Source organism: Buceros rhinoceros, unplaced genomic scaffold (genome assembly GCF_000710305.1).
Source record: "Buceros rhinoceros silvestris isolate BGI_N320 unplaced genomic scaffold, ASM71030v1 scaffold23310, whole genome shotgun sequence".
Classification (NCBI taxonomy): Eukaryota; Metazoa; Chordata; class Aves; order Bucerotiformes; family Bucerotidae; genus Buceros; species Buceros rhinoceros.
Genome location: NW_010388208.1, coordinates 2,563 through 20,136, shown reverse-complemented (window position 1 = coordinate 20,136; position 17,574 = coordinate 2,563). Strand labels below are relative to the sequence as shown.

Below are 17,574 nucleotides of genomic sequence, written 5' to 3'. Positions count from 1 at the left end.
GTGGCATTGCCTCCCTGCCCCAGTACGACAGAATGTGGGAATGCCGGCGTTCGCGGAACAAACAGGGAGTTGTGAAACGCTTTTGGAGGGTTTCTGCTCGGAGGGGGGGGTATCTGAAATACAAGCTTCAGGGATATTTTTAGCAGCTGGTAAAAGATTGTCTTTTTTCTACCAGCCCGGGTGCTCCTTTTTTTTATTCCCAAGAAAAAACAGTAGGAAAGTAAAGCTTTTTCTTTTTTTCTCTGTGAGTTTAAAAATTAATTATGTCTTTCACACAGAAGAAGATCAAGCCAAATCCTCCTAAACTCACAGAAGAAACATCATTCCTGAAACTTGAGATGAAACCTATGTCAGGCAGATCTGTACAGATACTTGACACAAAATAGGAAGGAGAACCTCAGCAGACAAAGTCTTTGTTTTCACCCAGAGTTTTTGCAGGAGAGTTTGGCTCACATCGTTGTTGGGCAGTGTCCTTGAAAGAAAAGCTGGGTTTAAGTGTCTCCCACTTTCCCGCAGTACTGAATTGCACCCCCCACGCTCTCCCACGGTTGTTCCGGTGAAAATGTCTGTCCAGCCTTGTAGAGAACCGGATTGGGGAACTGATCCGTGTTTAAAAATAACTTTTTTTAATAAACCAGTTTATTTTTAACATATTAGTTCCTGTCTCAAATTGACAACTATACTCGTAGACTCGGTACAGCTGAGAGAATAGCAGGGGAGGATGCAGGGATGAGGATTTGGGGTGGGAGAAGCTGCTGATGCTAGGACCTCTTCTCTCATGCACCTCTGCCCTTTCTGCTTGTCACGTTGTCAACAAACATCATCACATTTGCCACCGCACTAAAAGTGTGCAGCTATGTGCAGGAGACCTCAAACTGCTACCCCAGGCAGCGCCATGACTGCCCCCAGCACAGGGAGCTTCCAGGGCTGGTGCTGTTTGCTCTGTCCATCAGCAGCTTGGGTGGTGGGATGGGGTGGACCCTCGGTGAGCTGTTGGGTGACGCCAGACTGAAGGAATAATTGGTTGGAAGGCAGCAGTGCCAGACACAGCGCAAATTCAGCAAAGGCAGTGGGACAGAATAACCCCGTACATTCTGGAGACTCGGAGACCGAGGGAGAAGCGTTCCTGTGCTGTGCTCTGCGGGGCAGAAAGGGCTTTGAGGAGAAGGTGGATCTCCTCTGACCTCGAGACTGGAACGAAAAGAGCAATACTGAGGAGCAGTGACTTGGCAAAACACTGCCCTTAGCTCTTGGGGAAGATCTTGTTTCTGCTTTGAGTTTTCCAGCAGCAGATGTGATCTCGTATGGCTTTCGTCCACACCTTCCTCCCTCCTCATGGGTTTAGTCCTCCAGCTACAGATTTCCAGAAGATAGTGAACTATGTACATGAGAGAGCCGGAATAGAAGTTGGAAGAGAGGAAACATGATTATAAAAACAAATTATGAAAGAGAATAATAGGATTGGGAGTCTGGGAGACAACAGAAAACACCCGGGAGGCGGGTGTGTGTGTGTGTGTGTTTGTGTGACCAAGAGTGGGGGAGCAGCAGCCACTGAGGAGGTGGTTTGGTAACAGCAGAGGTTAAGCTTTAATGAGGGAAAATGACTGAAGCAGGGAGAAGAAATACAAGAAAAGACTGGGTTTGTGAATTAAAGTCATTAATTAAGGTACTCGGATGGATTCTGTGAAATGGAGAAGGTTCTCGGTGTTTCAGAGATGGCACGTGCATTTTTTCAGCGGTTTGCCTAGGTCTAATGCTAATAAAGCTTTTCCAGAGCTGCTGCCTTTTGGATCCTAGGCTGGTGTAATAGAGTAACTGCAAAATAATTATTTGCTAAAGAGACTAATGAGCTCGGTTTTTTCGAGCAGCGATAATCCCGGGTTTAGCTGGCTGCCCTGATCGGGATTTCCTGCGAGCGGTGCCTGGAACCCGTGGAGTCGCAGGGACTGCCTCAGTGGCGTGAAAAATGAGCTGCGGAGGGGCTGGAGGGAGCTCTCAGGCTGCTCCTGAGCTGCTGCCTTGAGTAATTGCGAAGCAGAAGCTCATTTACCAGAGCTGGGTTTACGTGCTGCTGAAGCGCTGTAGTAAACAGTTTAGATTACTGGGAAGTGACGGGCGCTTTGATTCACAGAATTCTTTGGCTAAATCTTCTCAACAGAAGCCGTGTTTTTGGGAAACAGGAGAAGCAGCTCTGGAGATGCCGTGAGGAGGAACTTTATGCGTTTTGGGGTTGTAGTGCACTGAGAGTGTTTCAGTAGGTCTGTGACTAAGTGGATATTTATTTTGCCGTAATGTGTGTTTGATTAGGTGACATCAGCTATAAATCCTGGAAGCGCTAAAGCCCCTGTTTCACTGTCTGTCTCCAATCTTGGCTTTTGAGGAACTTGTAATGTCTTGTTGTGGTTACAATTAATCCGCGTGTGTTTTAGCAATTAGTGTTTATGTGCAGCAGGCAGCCACGGATTCTGGCGACTGTCAATCAGTGTCTGCCACTGGCTCGGAAACAGGGACGGGGAGAGCGCGACGTGATTTACTGCCTGCCCCGTTATTTGGCAGTGCCGATCTGTGCGGCGATTCGCCGCGTAGGCGGCGGGGAGCAAAGGAGCAGCAGTGTTACCGCAGCGTTGACCTGATAAAGCTGTCTGTTCCGTTACCACTTCAAGGGGCTGGAATTCACTTTCTTCACCACCTTTTGAGCAGCTGCTGTTCTGTAAACTTGTGTAATCTCCCTTTATGTGGAAATGTTTTTAAAACAGACGTTGTTATCATCTAGAAAAGCGCAGATACCCCTTGACGCTCAGTAGCAGAGGGATGACAGAGGATGCCCAAGTCAAAGCGATGGCGGTGTTCTGCTTGGCTGTGATTTAATAAAACTGATGTATGCGATTGTAGGAGCAAAGCCCAGGTGGAGGAGGGAAAAGGGTTTGTTGTAGGGAGAGATCTCTGCTGGTTCACAGAGCTGCTGCTGCTGCGGTGTTTGTAGCCCCCAGGCCCAGCTGCTCCGTACGCCTCCGGGGGGTCCCTCGGTTTAATTTATTGTTTGCTTTGAGGCTTTGTGTTTTTTAAAGGAAGTGGGAAAACTGCTCAGTAGGGAGGTTCTGGCAGTACAGGACAGCTTAGGAAAGGGAACTCGAATGTGCAGAGGGATCCGACGTGCTCTGGACTAGGACTGGCAAATCCCTGCCCGATCCTGGCTCCGCGGGCTGGACACCTTGCGCAAGTCACGGCGTCTTTCTCTGTAAAGTGGAGATAAAAATAGCGCTTTCCCTTTAGCCATTCTGCAGGGCCCAGGAGGCAGGCGCTGCCCCAGGGTCCCTGGCAGCGTTTTCAATAAGCCCTGCTGGTGCTGTGCCCTGGTTTGCAGCTGTCGAACGCTACAACCAAGTGCTGGTTTGCCACGCTCTGCCTCGTCCCTTCTCGCGAGCTCTGAAACCGTCCCTGTGGGAATGAGTTCATCACATGGACAACACCGGAATTGCTGGCCCTGGGAAGTGCGGGAGGGATTTGTGAAAGCAGCTGTTAATTTGGTAGAGGTCACGCCGGTGCTTTGAACGGCTCTAGCTGCCTCGTGCACTGAGTAGACAAACATATTGTGAACGAGGAGGTAACAGAACGTTCAGGATCTGCCAAACAGCTTCTTTTTCCATCCGATCCTTCGTTATCAAGGCCTTCCCTTCGGATTTGGATTTTTTTCCCTCTACGTCTTGATAGTCCAGGTGCTCCCAAGGCATCCGTTTGCTGGGAAGCTTTTGCCCTCTTTGTGAAAGCAGCAAACAGTGTCTTCACAGTTAACCTCATCGTGGCATTTTCTTTTGTTCGGTCTCACTAATGGGTGCTTTTGCTAACAGTCCCGTGCATTTGTACATAGCTACCTGTTGTCAAGTGGCTCACCCGTGTCTTTGTCTTTAACTGTGTCTCTCTGTCTGAACCCAACCCTCCGATAGGCGCTGGGAACCACCGATGACTTTGTATTCATCAGGGAAGTGACTCACGGCATTCGGACTCATTAGCAGCCCACCGTTGTAGGCTGCTTGTTGCTGGATTTTTCAAAACCTTCATCGTGAAGAAGAAATGAAAGAATGAAAGTTTGGATTAACAGAGTAAAATTATGGAAAAAAACAGAACTTAAACGTTTCAAGGTCATAGCGAACTATCCTGAAAGTTTAAAATAGATCAGTAGCGTTGTCCAGTTATTGGTTGTGGGGAGGTTGTACGTCTCTCCCTCCGCTCTGCCTTCGCAGCGTGCGGCACTAAAGGTCAGACCCGTCGGTGGGGCAGAAGTGGAGGGTGCTGATGGACACGGGCTGGGAGGGCAGAACCCCCCAGCTAGGAGTAGGTTTCTGTGGCGCTCTCTATGGAGTCTCTGAATGGCCAAGGTCATCTTCAGACTTCAGGAAAAAGGGGAGTGAGAAACAACACTCTCACATGAAGAGTGAGCCAAAACTAGCTGGTTCTCGGTTGTGTGGACCCGTGGTGGGACAGGCGCGTGTGGTCGGTGTGCCCTGTCTCGGCAGCTCGATTGCGTCTCTGATGGCATCTTTTGTCACGCAGGTGCTGATGTGACAGTAAGCGAGCCCAGCAGCTCCGACAGCAGAGTGGAGCGGCCGGACGCCTACGCCAACGTCGAGGAAGCCCTCCTGGGTGGGGAGGGCAGCTACATCTCTCAGTCCCTGACGCCGGAGAAGGAGGACGCGCTCCAGGCTGCCACCGTTGCCAACCTGCGCGCAGCTCTCATGAGTAAGAACAGTTTGCTGTCCCTGAAGGCCGACATGCTGGGAGAGGACAGTTCGCTGCTGTTCGAGTACTTACCCAAGGGCACACATTCGCTCTCCCGTAAGTTTGTGTTTTACCTATTTTTTGTTCACTGATGCTTTAAGGGAGAAGCAAATACAGGTCATGGTCTCGTTTGTCACCACTGATACATTTCTGTCTGGTTTTAAGTCCTGCTTAATCCCACTTTCCATAAAATTTGGGAACCTGGCATAATGTTAACTGCTGAGGCATGGAAGGAAGTGTTCAGTGTGTACGTAGCGCTGGTCCTCACGGTTCTGTGGTACTTGGTTACGGAAGGGTGCTTCCAAACAAAAGAGGAAATACTTGAGTCCTTATGGTAAAGGAGGTGACTCCAGAGGTTTTGAACCGAAGCTGACGGGGTTGAAAGGCTTCGCTGTTGCTCCCGTGTCTGTAGAGACGCTTGTGATCTTGTAGATCGCGTGATCTTTGCTTCTTGCTGTTCCCTTTTAGACCTCTCACTAAGTAACGAGCAGCTACTGATGGTTTTGTTCTACTCGCGCCTGGAAATGGGTGTTTTTCTGCTGGTGATGTGCTGGGTCAGCTGATGCCACCGTTACGTGTGGCCGCTCGCTGCCCAGCTCTCTGCTGTGATTTCTGCATTGCAGTGTGAAATAGTTGGATCCTCTCGTGCCAAAGAAAGAAAAGTCATTAATGCTGTATTTTAATAATCCTCTCAGAAGATGGGGATATCATTTGTGACATAAAACAGAGCAAGCGGTGGCTTTGAGGACTGCATGTTAGTTTCCAGTGGAAAAGGTTCATTTTAAGCTATACTGAGAAAATTGATCAATTGAACAGAATGGAAACTGCACTGAAGATAACTATGGTTTTAGTTTCGTGTTCCTCAATGGCAACAGATAGGTAACTTCTAATGGTCACACGGCTTGTATGATGAAGGGAAATTACCGCACAACATAGTGTTAGCATCTCTTTTCTCTCATTGTGTCTGAACAGTACAATTATTTTTTAAAACTCTTAAATTTTAAGAACAAAAATAAAACTTTTGTACCTTATTCTACACTTGAATCTTTGGGGGAATCGCTGATGTGGTGGTGTTGTTTCTTCCATAGCAGTTCATGTTCTTAATGGTCTCTAAATCAGGTTTAGATGGTTCAAACTAGGCTGCTGGGTAGAAAATCCCCTGCTGCAGTGGAGTAGCCATAACCCAAAGCTTGGCGTGTTTGGAAAAGGGGGTAGATGAGAGCTCCTGAAGGGAGGGATGTCTCCAGAGGTCCTTCCTGCCTGTAATCAAGGTCCCTGTTTTCCACTCCTCTCTCATTACTTGAATTTCATTCCACTGAGCTTCAGGCATCTCATCTTTATGGAGCGAAGTGAGTTGTGTAAGACAAGGAGCTGCCCGCTCGCTTGCTCCGGAGCGCTCTCACCAGGAGCCGCAGCTGTGGCTGGCTGAGAGGGTTTTACAGAGACAGCGAGTTCGGGGCCATGTTTTTCTTTCATCTTTTCAGATTCACAGCTATCGATTTATTGTAATCACCTGTATCAGAACATCTTTTTCCAGACTCTCTTACTTTTAAGTGGTCGTTAGGGAATACAACAGGACATCAAGTTTAATGAGAATTTTCAGTGTATAAAGCGGCAGTGAAAGCAAGTGGTGAGAAGATTCTGGAGGTCTAAAAGCACAGTCTAGGTTGGTGCTGGCTTTGTAGGTGTTTTTCACATTTTTCTTCAAACACAATTTGAGGATGTTGAGTCATTTAAAATCCTGGCTTATATTAAAAAAAAAAAAAAAAAAAGGCGGGGGTAGGCAGGAGCACAGTGCAAAAGATTTGACTTACTTTTAAAACCCCCAAAGCCAGCACAGTGAAAAGGAAACACACTCATTTCAAGGATTTTAAGAGATCAGGCTCTCCAGAGTTTAAAAAGGTGATGTGTGTTTTTAATGCTAGCTGCTGCCACAGGACTGTCCTCCTGTTCTTTCTGAAGTGCCACAGTGAGGTCCTGACTCAGGCAGCAGCCTTCACGCTGATTTTCCTCTTCCGGAGGACAAGACTTATGGGAGGTGGACGGGTCCGAAGGGTGCGCTGTGCACGTTCAAAGTTCTGATGAGCCGCTTCTGAAAGGAACGTTACTCTCCAAGTTACTGCAGACATGACGAGTTTCCATTTTTCGTTCTGTAGTTCAGACTGTTGTAAAAGTTAATAGCGGGTAACCCTGTTCATTGTATATCGAAGTGATCGTATGAGCTGGGGGATCACTTGATGTTCAGCTGATGGAACGGGAAGCTGGAGTGTGTGGGGGCTGCCGTGTCACTGTGATGTAGTCAGGCATAAGTACAGCATTTCTAAAGCAGACCAGTCCAAGCTGGTTTAAAATGAGAAGGGAAGGTGGAAATATCTTGACATTTGGGTAACGCAGTTGCCAGATAAGCTGCATCCGAAAGGCTCTGAGAATCGATGGTGTTCGTGGTGTATCATCAAGATTAACGCTGCTCAGATGCTTGTCAGAAACCTAAAGAACATGCAGGTTTTGCAGAAAAAAGTTCACGTCGGTTATTCGTGGGTGACGCTGGGGTTGTCTCAGGAACCTGGGCAGTGTGGGCTTCAGGCTGGCTTTCAGAGAAGAGGTGCAGTTTTCCTCATCTTGGTGTTTTCTCCATGGTCCATCGGTAGAAGCGGGTTATTCTGTGCGGGTTTCCACCCCCGGCAGAGCTGTTCCACTCAGCGCCACGGTTCGCTCCTGAGTGCTTCACCCCCTTTGTGAGGCTGAACTGCCTGGTTCCCGGCGGCTGCACCGCGTCGGCGGTACTCGCAAAGGCTCGAGCTGAACGTTTTTAGCTGGTTTTGCCAAGAATTTTAATACTTATCAGAAAATGAGTTGGCCAGTTGACATCCTTGTTTTCTCCTTTAAAAAAAAAGTCAGGAAACCATCTGATTTGGGGGTGACCAGCTCCCTCAAAGGGCGACTCTTCCGCCTCTCCAGAATAGCATGTTACATGCTTTTTTATATGTCTAAGTTTGGCTTTTCCTGTTTACCCTCTTGCAACTGGCACTGTTTATGGAAGCGGTTCCTGCGCGGCATGCTGCCCAGGTGATTAAGGGGACACAGAGCCCCTTTCTTTGGGGCAAACCAGCTAATAGTTATTTTTAGGTAGCGGCTCGCTGGAGCCAGGGATTTGTCCATGCGCTGGATGTTAAAGGAAGACGTTTTCCACAGCGGTCAGCTTTCCCAAGAGGGCGTTACTCAGTTTGGGCTGGAATTTTTGTACAGGTAAATGAAGGTGTAGGGGAGAATGGATAAACAGGAGAAAATAACCTTTGCCTTTCTCTTTTCCACGCCAGTTCACTGTCCCGCTGCCAGAGCACCCTCTGTTCATATAAATACTGCTAGACCAGCACTCATCTGTGTGCAGACCCGACTGAAGGAACACGCTTTTGATTCCTGGTGTAAATGTTAAAATATTTCTCATTTCAATACATATTTAAGAGGGGGAAAAAAGTCTCTCACAGCACTAGTCAGAACAGGACAAAACATCCCTCAGGTGCTGTCTGCGTTCTGGTGTACACATGTGGGTCATTTCTGGGGGTGTCTCTTTGTGTGTTACTTGCAGTGGTTGAAACCAAATAAATGTTAATTTTTGTTTGTAAAGTCATCTTTGTGCATTGTGGTGTTGTACAGCTCCGTGGCTCCTGCTGGATGATGGCGTTTATTGGCTCTCCCTACCCTATTGCATTGCCCGTTCATTCCCCGTAACTTCTGCTTTAAGAAGTGCCACTGACGTGTCTGAGGAACCGGTGTAGCTCTGGGGAGGTGCTGATAAGGGATTAACCAAACCAGACCCCTCTGGCTTATCTGTAACCTAAAATCCCATTTGGTGAAGAACGTGCAGCCCAGAGGTGGCTCTCGGTTGTCCCACTGTGGAGCTTCGAGGTGAACGGGGCAGGTTGCATGGGTTTGGGTGTTGAGGGTCAAAAGGGGACGTGTGGGTATCTGGGCTCCAGTTCTGCTGTGGCCCACAGAGCTGGATTCCTGGTGACAGGTCTGTTCAGGAAATATCGATAAATTCACTTTTCTCCCCACTTCTTCTTACCCTGGATTTATGGGGTTTCAGCGTTTAAATTCTTCCAGGCACAGATGAGCACCAGCAGCATGAAAACACCATTGTTATCGCACCGGAGTTAACCGGTGTGTGAAAGGTTTCCATCTGCGATCAAAGCCAAGGAAGGTCACTCAAACATCCCGCCTGTGGCCCAGGAGCAGGATTTCCTCTACGCGCTGATAAAAAGTCAGGTTTGGGATTGTTCACGTTGAGAAACCTTGGTGTGGGTTCACTCGAACGCTTTGTGGTGACCCAGATCACAGTGTGTTGTACTGGAACAGGGCATAAACTGGGACTTGTTGTTTGTGGCTGCATTAAAGAGTGTTCCTTACATCCGTGAAGGTTTTGGTCGGACTCTTTTGTGTTGGAAATAAAAAGCCTTTAGAGCATAGAGTGCTTTGAGGATGAATTTATCCACTTTTATGCCGTATTTGTCTCTGATTTTCCCTGATTGTCTTTCACAAGTAACGATGAGCTCGGGATGTCACCCCACGTTCGGTGAAGGTGTTTGTTAAAGCTCCTCGAGCAGTCTGTGACACGCGCCGCTCTCGATCGCACTGTTTGTCCCTGATGACCAGGGCAGTCTCGGGAATGTCCATGTGCTGGTGCTGCAGCAGTGGCAAGAGGGTGTGGATTTGCTTGGGCAAATCGTGTTCTCCGCTGTAACTGTAGTAGATTTGTAAATGAAACGACTGCCAGGTGTAATTTTTGTCCAGATGTTTGTACTTCTGCCCTTGCTAAGCTTAGCATGAATGGAATAGTTTTTCTCCTCTTTTGTAAAGCACTTTGAGATCGAGGACTGACAGCTGGGTGTCAAAGAGACCCACCAGGGTCAAACTGTGCCATGTGAAGCCTTGACAGACCTTTTCCAGGCAGCGAGTAGGAAAGTCTGTGTGTCCGTTCGCTGACGATTGACGTGATGTGTTTGAGACAGTGCTCTCCAGGAGGTCTCTCAGAAACGCGATGGCTGTGGATATTTGCGCTGTGCTGCTTTGCCCCGATGGACTCGGCGGTGCCCGTGCCATGCGATCTAACCCGGCTGCAGACACCACGTGCGGACGAGGTGTTTTGGGTGGGGAGGCTGCTTTTAAAAAAACCAAACCAAACCGAAAGAAAAAAGCGCCTGGCATCCGTGTCCCGCCGCCTTCCCTCCCGCAGACAGAAGAGAAGCCGCGCGCGCCGGGGCGCTCCTGTGCAAGGCCGTCTCTGAAAGCACCAGCTGGTGCGAGTGCACGTGGGTGAGATTCGTTTCCTGTGTTCCCCAGGGCCTGGCACCAACTTGAATCGTTCAAGGGGCGAATGTGATGGCAAAGTGGAAGCACCATGCCCCCCGCTGCCCGCATCTCACCTTGCCACTCAGAGCCCCCCCGAGATCTGCTCTTTTGGTGAAATGTCACCAGAAACCGTGACAAAAGGAGACGTGCCTTCCGCAACCCAGGTAAGAGCGGGGGGAACATACAGAGGTGCCTGTTCAATCCCGTTCTCCCCGGGCAGGAGAAAAGCTTCGCTTCGAAAAGCCCATAACACCCCCTACTTCGATCTCTTAGCTTTATTTTAAACACAGGTTGTTTACATCTGGAAGCCTGCTGAGGTCAAGGCTGTGCTGTCCTCATTCCAGCTGTTCTGTCTCACCTCGACAGAACTCAAATTCAAGTAACTGTTTTTTTTCAAGTATGCATCCTCTTTTTACTGTAAATCCCTTCGTTTGCAAAACATTGCCCACAGGAGTATAGGGATGGCATAAGCCCCAGCTGCCCATCGCCCACCTCAGGGGTTCTGCATTCGAGTTTGGTGTAAATTCAGATGGAAGCATCTGGCTTTCTCTACCACCGGAGTTTGCCAGAAAAACCGTAGCTTCCTGCAGCATTTCTTAATCTGAATACATCTAAATGACGCTTTAATCCATTAAACAAGCGGGTGGAAGCACAGCGTTCCCTTTGCAGTCACCTGAGCGCAGAGCGGGCACTGGGATGGCAGGGAGCGGCGTGCCAGCTCTCCGGCAGACCGGCATCACGCCTCTGCCTCATAGAGCGTTGCCATCTGCCACACGCTGGCATATTGCAAATGGCTTAGGAAAGAAAAATAAACCCCCGGCTTTTATTTATAATTTGGCTCAGCAGTGCCAGGGAGTGTTGCATAAAGGGGGCTGCGCTGGAGGGGGCTGTTTTCTGCATGGAAGGAAAAAGTAGCTCACTGGAGCTAAGGGGAAAATTCCCAGTTCTGTTGTATCTGTGAGAAATTTTCTCTGCAGCGTGTCCCGTTGGCCTGAACCTCCCGTTCACGGTTAACGGGACTGGAACTGGGACCTAAACCAGGCACATTGATCGCTGCCTCCAAAACACCAAACCTTGCAAACCGTGGCCCTGTCAGCTTGGCCACTCTGGCCGGGCAGCTGGGGTTGCCAGGGCAAAGGGGTGAGGCAGCGATGGGAGGGGGTTCCGAGCAGGGGCCGCAGGGATGTGTTCTTGTCACGGCGTGCCCTAACTGCGGTGTGCTTCTGGTTGGCAGGCTGCTTACGGGGCGTTCTTAGCGCTGTGGCAGTTTGATAACTCTGATTCAGGTAAGCAGGGAGAAAAACACCTTTTTTTTTTCCTTTTCCCCTCAAGCTGTCGTTGTTTGATACCAGACCACACTGACTGGTACCTGCATGTGTTTGTTTCCATTTCAGACACGAGTTTCTCCAGATCTGAAGACACGGACCCTGACAGCCTGGACACGGCCCTGGCCAGGAGGCTGACCTGTGGCTTCTGCAGGAGGGTGTTTCAGCACGCGGAGGAGCTGAAGGAGCACATCCACGAGCACGCCTTCTCCATGCTTCTCCCCTTCGACCTGCTCGACTGCTGGCGGTCTGGCCTGGCTGACGGTGTCCCTCCCGGCCAGCTCGCCCGCTTCCAGTGCTCCAAGTGCCCCGCCAGCTTCACGCTGAAATCAAACATGGACCGGCACGAGAAGACCATCCACTTCAACTGTAAGAAGATGCAGTGTCCTAACTGTGCCAAGCTGTTTCGAGACAAGACAGACTTAAACCGGCATCTTATGTCTGTGCACTCGAGCGAGCGTATTTTTGTCTGTCTCCTCTGTGGCAAGGGCTTCGGCACGCAGAAGAACCTCGCCAGCCACGGCAAAGCGTGTGGCCTGGGCTCTGCCCAGCTGGGCGGGTTGGAGCTCTTGGACAGCGTAGGACAGAAGGAGGATCCCGGGGAGGTGTAGCTGCCGCCGTGGGCTTGAGACGCTGCTTTCAAACTAGAAAAAACCCTTTGTTCCCTTCTATGCTGCAAATAAACGTACCGCGGGTGTAACGCACCAGAGGAACCCTGAAGCTGATGAGGGTGGTGACGTGCTGGGTCCAGGTTCTGTGTGGCTGCAGCCGTGGTGCGGTTTTAGGGCAAAGAGAACTTCGGTCCGTCCGTGTGACGGGTGCTTCGGCACTCTTACTGGTGTGATCAAACCATGTGCTTACCCGACCTTAAACCGTGTTTGTCCGTAGATCTCAAAGTGCTTTATAAAAGAAATGGTGATGTTCTCCTCGTATCCCCAGGGAAAATAGCATCCCTCGACTCGTTGATCATGTTAGCAATAGACTCAGTAACAGAATTCAGTCTCTCGGTTCTGGTCTAGTGCTCTGTCCATTAGACAGAAACACCGTTTGGGTGTTTCAGGGATTAGGCGCTGGGAGAGCCCTGGGTTGCCCAGCCCCGTAAGTTGTTTAGATTTTGTGATACATAAAGGAGAAAAACATGCTGCTGGTTCTGTGTGCAACAGGGTCTATTATCTGGGCTTGAAAGTTGTCGCAAGGCTTGTGTATTTTATTGATGTGCTGTTTGGGTACTTTCAGGACTCAGAAAACACACTGGAGGATGGCCGTGGTTTCCAGGAACTCTGGACATCGTTCTGACTCGTTTGTTTTATATACTGTGGTTAATTAGCTAGACTGAGTGGATATTGGAACTGAGGAGAGGAGGCTTTCCACAGAGGATCTAACCGTAACGTAGCGTGCACATACAAAACCAGTGAGGTTCTTACTGGAGGGTAAAGTCTGACTGTAATTCCTATTTTATTATATGTAATTAATTTTTTTTTTTAAGATTACATGTTTCTGTGTCTCTTGCTGTATGTTTACATGCAAAACCAGGTGACAGTAACTGTGAAACCAAAGTAGCATAATTCTGTGGCGCTTCTCGCTGCTCTGCGGGCTGTGGAGCTGCTTCCCTTCGCCTGGGAGGGAGCTGAGGAGGCAAAAGCACCTTCCACGGACAGAACCCTTCTGTAGGGTTCTTCAGGAAAGCTCTTTCTCCTAATCTTGTTGCATCTCAGGGAGACAAAAACGAGAAATACTTGGTCGTGCATGAAGTGGACTTGAGCAGCCTGGAGGTCTCCAGGGGAGAGTTCCTTGTGTTGCTCTTCTCTGGGGAAAGCTGGCTGCGAGGGGCGTCCAGCGCCTGCCACCCTCGCTGCCGTCCCTGCTGCGAGTCAGAGCTGCGGGGAGACAGCTCTGAGGGTCGGAAGCTGGAGTTTCTCTGCTTGGATTAGCTCTTACTTTTCATTTAAGCAGGGTCAGAGTCAGGGATATGTTCCTGTAGAGTCACCATACTTCAGTCGTTTAAACTTTATTTTTTTGCTCTTGCTCCCGCTGACACCTTTGGCGTCGTGGATCCCGGCTCTCTGTGAACGAGGGCGGTTTATAGTCTGTCAGCTCCCTCGTTACAGATGTCAGTCTGATTGCCTCGTAATTTGTCTTGCTCTTAAATAACCAGCAAGTGAGGAAGGAGAAAGCTGAGCCCAGAGAGAAAGTTGTGACCAAAATGAGGCTTATCTGGAAATTTGGGAGCAGCCTGGTAGGATTCATCTGAAACGGAAAAATGAGATGCCAGCAAAAGTAGTTCCAGCAAATCTTACCAGGCTTCGTTCATGTGGTGATAGTTGGTGACGTTTCATGTTCGTTTGTTCTTCTCACGTTTGAGAATTTATTTCCACGGGGGACTATTTTTCTATAGTCGGGTCAGCTCCTTCTCTCGAGCAGAGGTTTAAGTAGTGTTTTGCTTGGCCCTTACGTCTGCCTGCAGCGCAGAGAGCTTCCAGCGCTTCCCTCCACCACCAGGAGCAGCTTCTTCACGATGTTAGAGCCGTAGAGCAGAGCCTTGCAGAGGTCGTGGGGAAAACTCGCTAAAAGCAGGATTTTCGTGTTAGGAACTGGCACGGGGAGCTGATGGGGGTGAGTTTGACAGGTGAATTGCACCTTGCTATTTATAACCTTAAATACAATCAGGATCGAGGGGACAAGGATTCTCTTAAAGTTTGTGGTTTCTGGATAATCCCTGGATGAGGGAAGCATTTTGGAGGCAGTGGTCTACCTGTCAGGCTGCAGTCAGTCCCACAAAGCTCTCTCCAGCAGGAGATCACTCGTGCTTTCCTGCCTCTTCGTTCAGGGATGTAGGAGCCTAGTTCCTCACCAGCCCCAGGGAAATAAGTGAAGTTACCTGAGGTGATGATGCAAAAGGCTCCTTGACAAGCAATACTGTGTTGTTTTAAAAAGGCACCTTTTCTGTATGTGTTTCCAAGAGGTTGAGTACAGAGGCTCTTGGCGTGGCACCATTGGTTCCGATTGCCGCTCCTGGGGGCTCTTCTGCCTGTAGTTGTGTCCAGTAGCTGCTGACCTGAGGCACTGCTGCTACCCTCGTCTTGTTCGAGGTTGTTTCTTAGGACCTCAACGCTGCTATACATATCTCTATCAGATATTGTCATTTAGACAAAAGGTTTTACTCGTACCAGTGTTGGTATGTTGTTCATGAAATATGCGTACTTGTAGGTGCATATATTTAGCAGTACTGTGAAATCGTTAACGCTGCCGTACAGTTATTTTTCTAACTCTGCTGTTGTTTTCCAGGTGTTTACTCCTGTAGATACCAGAACTAAATATATGGCTGTTTGGTGAAAAAACAGTTTTCAATAAAGCCATAGCTACAAAAAGTGTTCTGTGACTGTTTTAAATGTAAGCTTACTACAAGGTGAACCTGTTCTCTCACCTACTAGAAGGTGAACATGTTCTCAAGGGGCAAAAGTGGAATGCAGGTCAGAGGAGGCAGGTCTCGAAATCAGAACGTGTTACACGTCTGGGGTTGGGAATACCTGTCTGGGGTTGGGAATACCTGGCTTTTTGTGTGTGGGAGTAGTGCTCAGATTGTGCCGCTGAGTTTTGCAGTTGCCTTTTCGGCTTCTTCAGTAGCCCAGTATAAAGTGGAGGGACAGGTCCGGGCAGGGATGGAGAGGAGGCAGCTGGGCACTTCCGAAGTGACCGGATCAGGCACAGTCTGGCGATGCAGGAAATAAGGGATTGCATGGTATTCTCTCCTCTGAAGCACTTTTGCTTCAAATCTCGGGATCTGGTTGCTGTCAGGATCTCTGTGTCAGGTGTTTCCAGCGAGGTGGTTAAGCCTTGCTGAGCAGCTTGTCCTGCTTGCTGTCCTCAACACACATTTGTGGTGTCGAGTCGTGCTGTTCCTGGCCTTGGGCTGGAGGAAGAGGAGGGTTCTGTGGCCCCTCTTGGCTTCCCTTGATCAGCTTATAGCTTGCTTACCTTGTCTAGACTCCGTAGTAATAGGTTTATGGTGATCCTGGGAGTATCAGTATTTATGTGGCCTATCGCTGATAATCGAGCAGTTACAAGATCAGAGCAGAAACGTGCTCATCAGCAGCTTTGTGTCATAAAATTAATGCTTGCTGTAGAAGAAAGTGGGCTCCTTGCCTCTGATCCCGTAGACAAGGGGGCGTCAAATCCAGGGTGAATAAAGCGAAGAATAGTTATCCTGTAATGTAGAAGAGTGTTCATTTTGTAGTCGTTTGAAGAAATACAGAAAAAGCTGGTACGTCAGCAGAGAGGTCGGAGCAGGGCTGCTTCTGGGGTTAACGAGCTTGCACAAGGGCTCTGGCCATCGGGCCGTGTGGAAGTGCCTCCTCTGGTTGGCCCCCAAAGCAGCACAAGGGGAAACCAGCCCATCCAAATCCTGCCTGATCTGTACCAACAGGGAAATAAAATCCTCCTTAGCGCTCACTTTACCTGGCCTCACTCTTGCAGCCATGGCCCAGGTGAGTCGGAGCCTTTTCTTTTTTCCCCCCACCTTGGGCTAGAAAACTCTCTTTGACATCTTCACAAACGGGCTGAAAAACCCCACCAAACCACCCCAAAACCCAAGCTGCCGGAGGGGGGACCACCCCAGCTGCTGAGCAGCCCAAAGCAGCGCAGTGGGAGAATATTAACAATATTAGATCCAGTTCAAGCTGCCACTCAAAGGACAGATTTTTTTTTCACCGAGTTACCTGTGCAGAGGATTTGGTTAATTCCAAGTAGTCCAAACAAACACCAAGATAGAATTCCTGTCACAGCAGCTCTTGAACCACGCTTTTAGGCTGCATTAGAACAGTAAAAACCTTCTCAGAACACTTTCTAAGAAGAGCTTGTGTGGAGAGGTTGTCCTGGTCACGAAGGGTGGCGTCACCTCATCTGAACGGCTTCTCACAATGTCCTGTGGTTGGTGCCGTTACACGAGGGCAGTTACTTTTCCCATCGTCTTACCTGTATCGCAAATACTGGACAAAACACATTTTAGAAACAGAAGCGGGGGAAAAAAGCCCCTAAACTGGGTGTTAAATGACGGCGAGTACTGGTGAAAATTAGCACAGGAATGGAAAGCAGCAGAGTTAGAAGGTGGAGATTTAAAATCGCATCCCCCTGGACAGTCGCTTCCGAACTTGCAGTGGGGGGAGGTGGATGTCCTCGGGGAGCACCATCGCCCCGCGTTCCCCTGCCGCATTTTGCATATTGCGCTGCAGCTTTGTTTGGAGGGGGCAACACCAGCATTCTGCTGGCGCTTGAGCCCCCCGGGCTGTCCGTGCTGGCCCCGGGGCCCGCTCCCAGCGTGCCTCCGAGGAGACAACAAGAGGGGGAGAATCAGCAGTGTCAGAGCGGCTTCAGAGCACTCAGCCTTTTAACGTTCAGCAAAATACGACTGGGGGGCACAGAGAACAAGTCCACTCCTCTGTGCAGTTGTCTCGTAAGGTGGCTTGTGGGGGTCTGGCTGTCATTCAGCAGAGCTGGCAGAGCTGGCAGCCTCTTGCCCTGATCCTGTGTCGCTGCCACAGTGGTAGCACCAGCTGAGAGCTGGGTAACGCCGGGTGTGTTTGTGGGAGCCCTCCTGTCTCTTCTGGGCCATCTTTAGTCTCTGCTCCATCGCTGAAACACTCCTGCGGTGTGTGGGGATGAGCTTGCATTGCCCCGTAAGTCCAGCTGTGGTCTTTGTTCGTGTTGAGCCGCTGTTTCCTCAGAGAACAGCGGGAGAGGTTTAGATCTGGGTGCTCAGGATGATTCGCTCTCGCGAATCAGAACTCTAGCAGTCACCCCGCTCTGTTCGGCGCTTAGGGAGCAGTGGGCCGTGTGTGCTGTTGGGCAATGTTTGTGTGCTTGATGAAGGTACTTGAAGTGCTTCGCTTTAATGATATAAATGCAGTAATAAAAGGACTAAGAGGAATTGTAGATGCTCAAGGGGTGACAGTGCGATTTCCCACTGAACTAATTTAACACCGAAATAGTAAACGAGACAACTGACGTTCTGAAAGTAACGGGCGCCTTTTCCTTGCTCTCTTCCAGTCAACGAGTTCACGGTCATCAGGAAGAAGTTCAAGTGCCCGTACTGCAGCTTCTCGGCCATGCACCAGTGCATCCTAAAGAG

General features: G+C 49.5%; 1 protein-coding gene across 1 annotated transcript in view; it reads left to right on the top strand.

The window, feature by feature from the left end:
• Positions 1 to 17,574, top strand: part of ZBTB46 (zinc finger and BTB domain containing 46) — a 36,488-nt gene that overhangs the window by 16,393 nt on the left and 2,521 nt on the right. The window contains exons 3-4 of the mRNA XM_010145179.1: positions 4,552 to 4,833; positions 17,493 to 17,572. Coding sequence (XP_010143481.1) covers positions 4,552 to 4,833; positions 17,493 to 17,572 — 362 coding nt within the window. The remainder of the gene's footprint in view (positions 1 to 4,551; positions 4,834 to 17,492; positions 17,573 to 17,574) is intronic.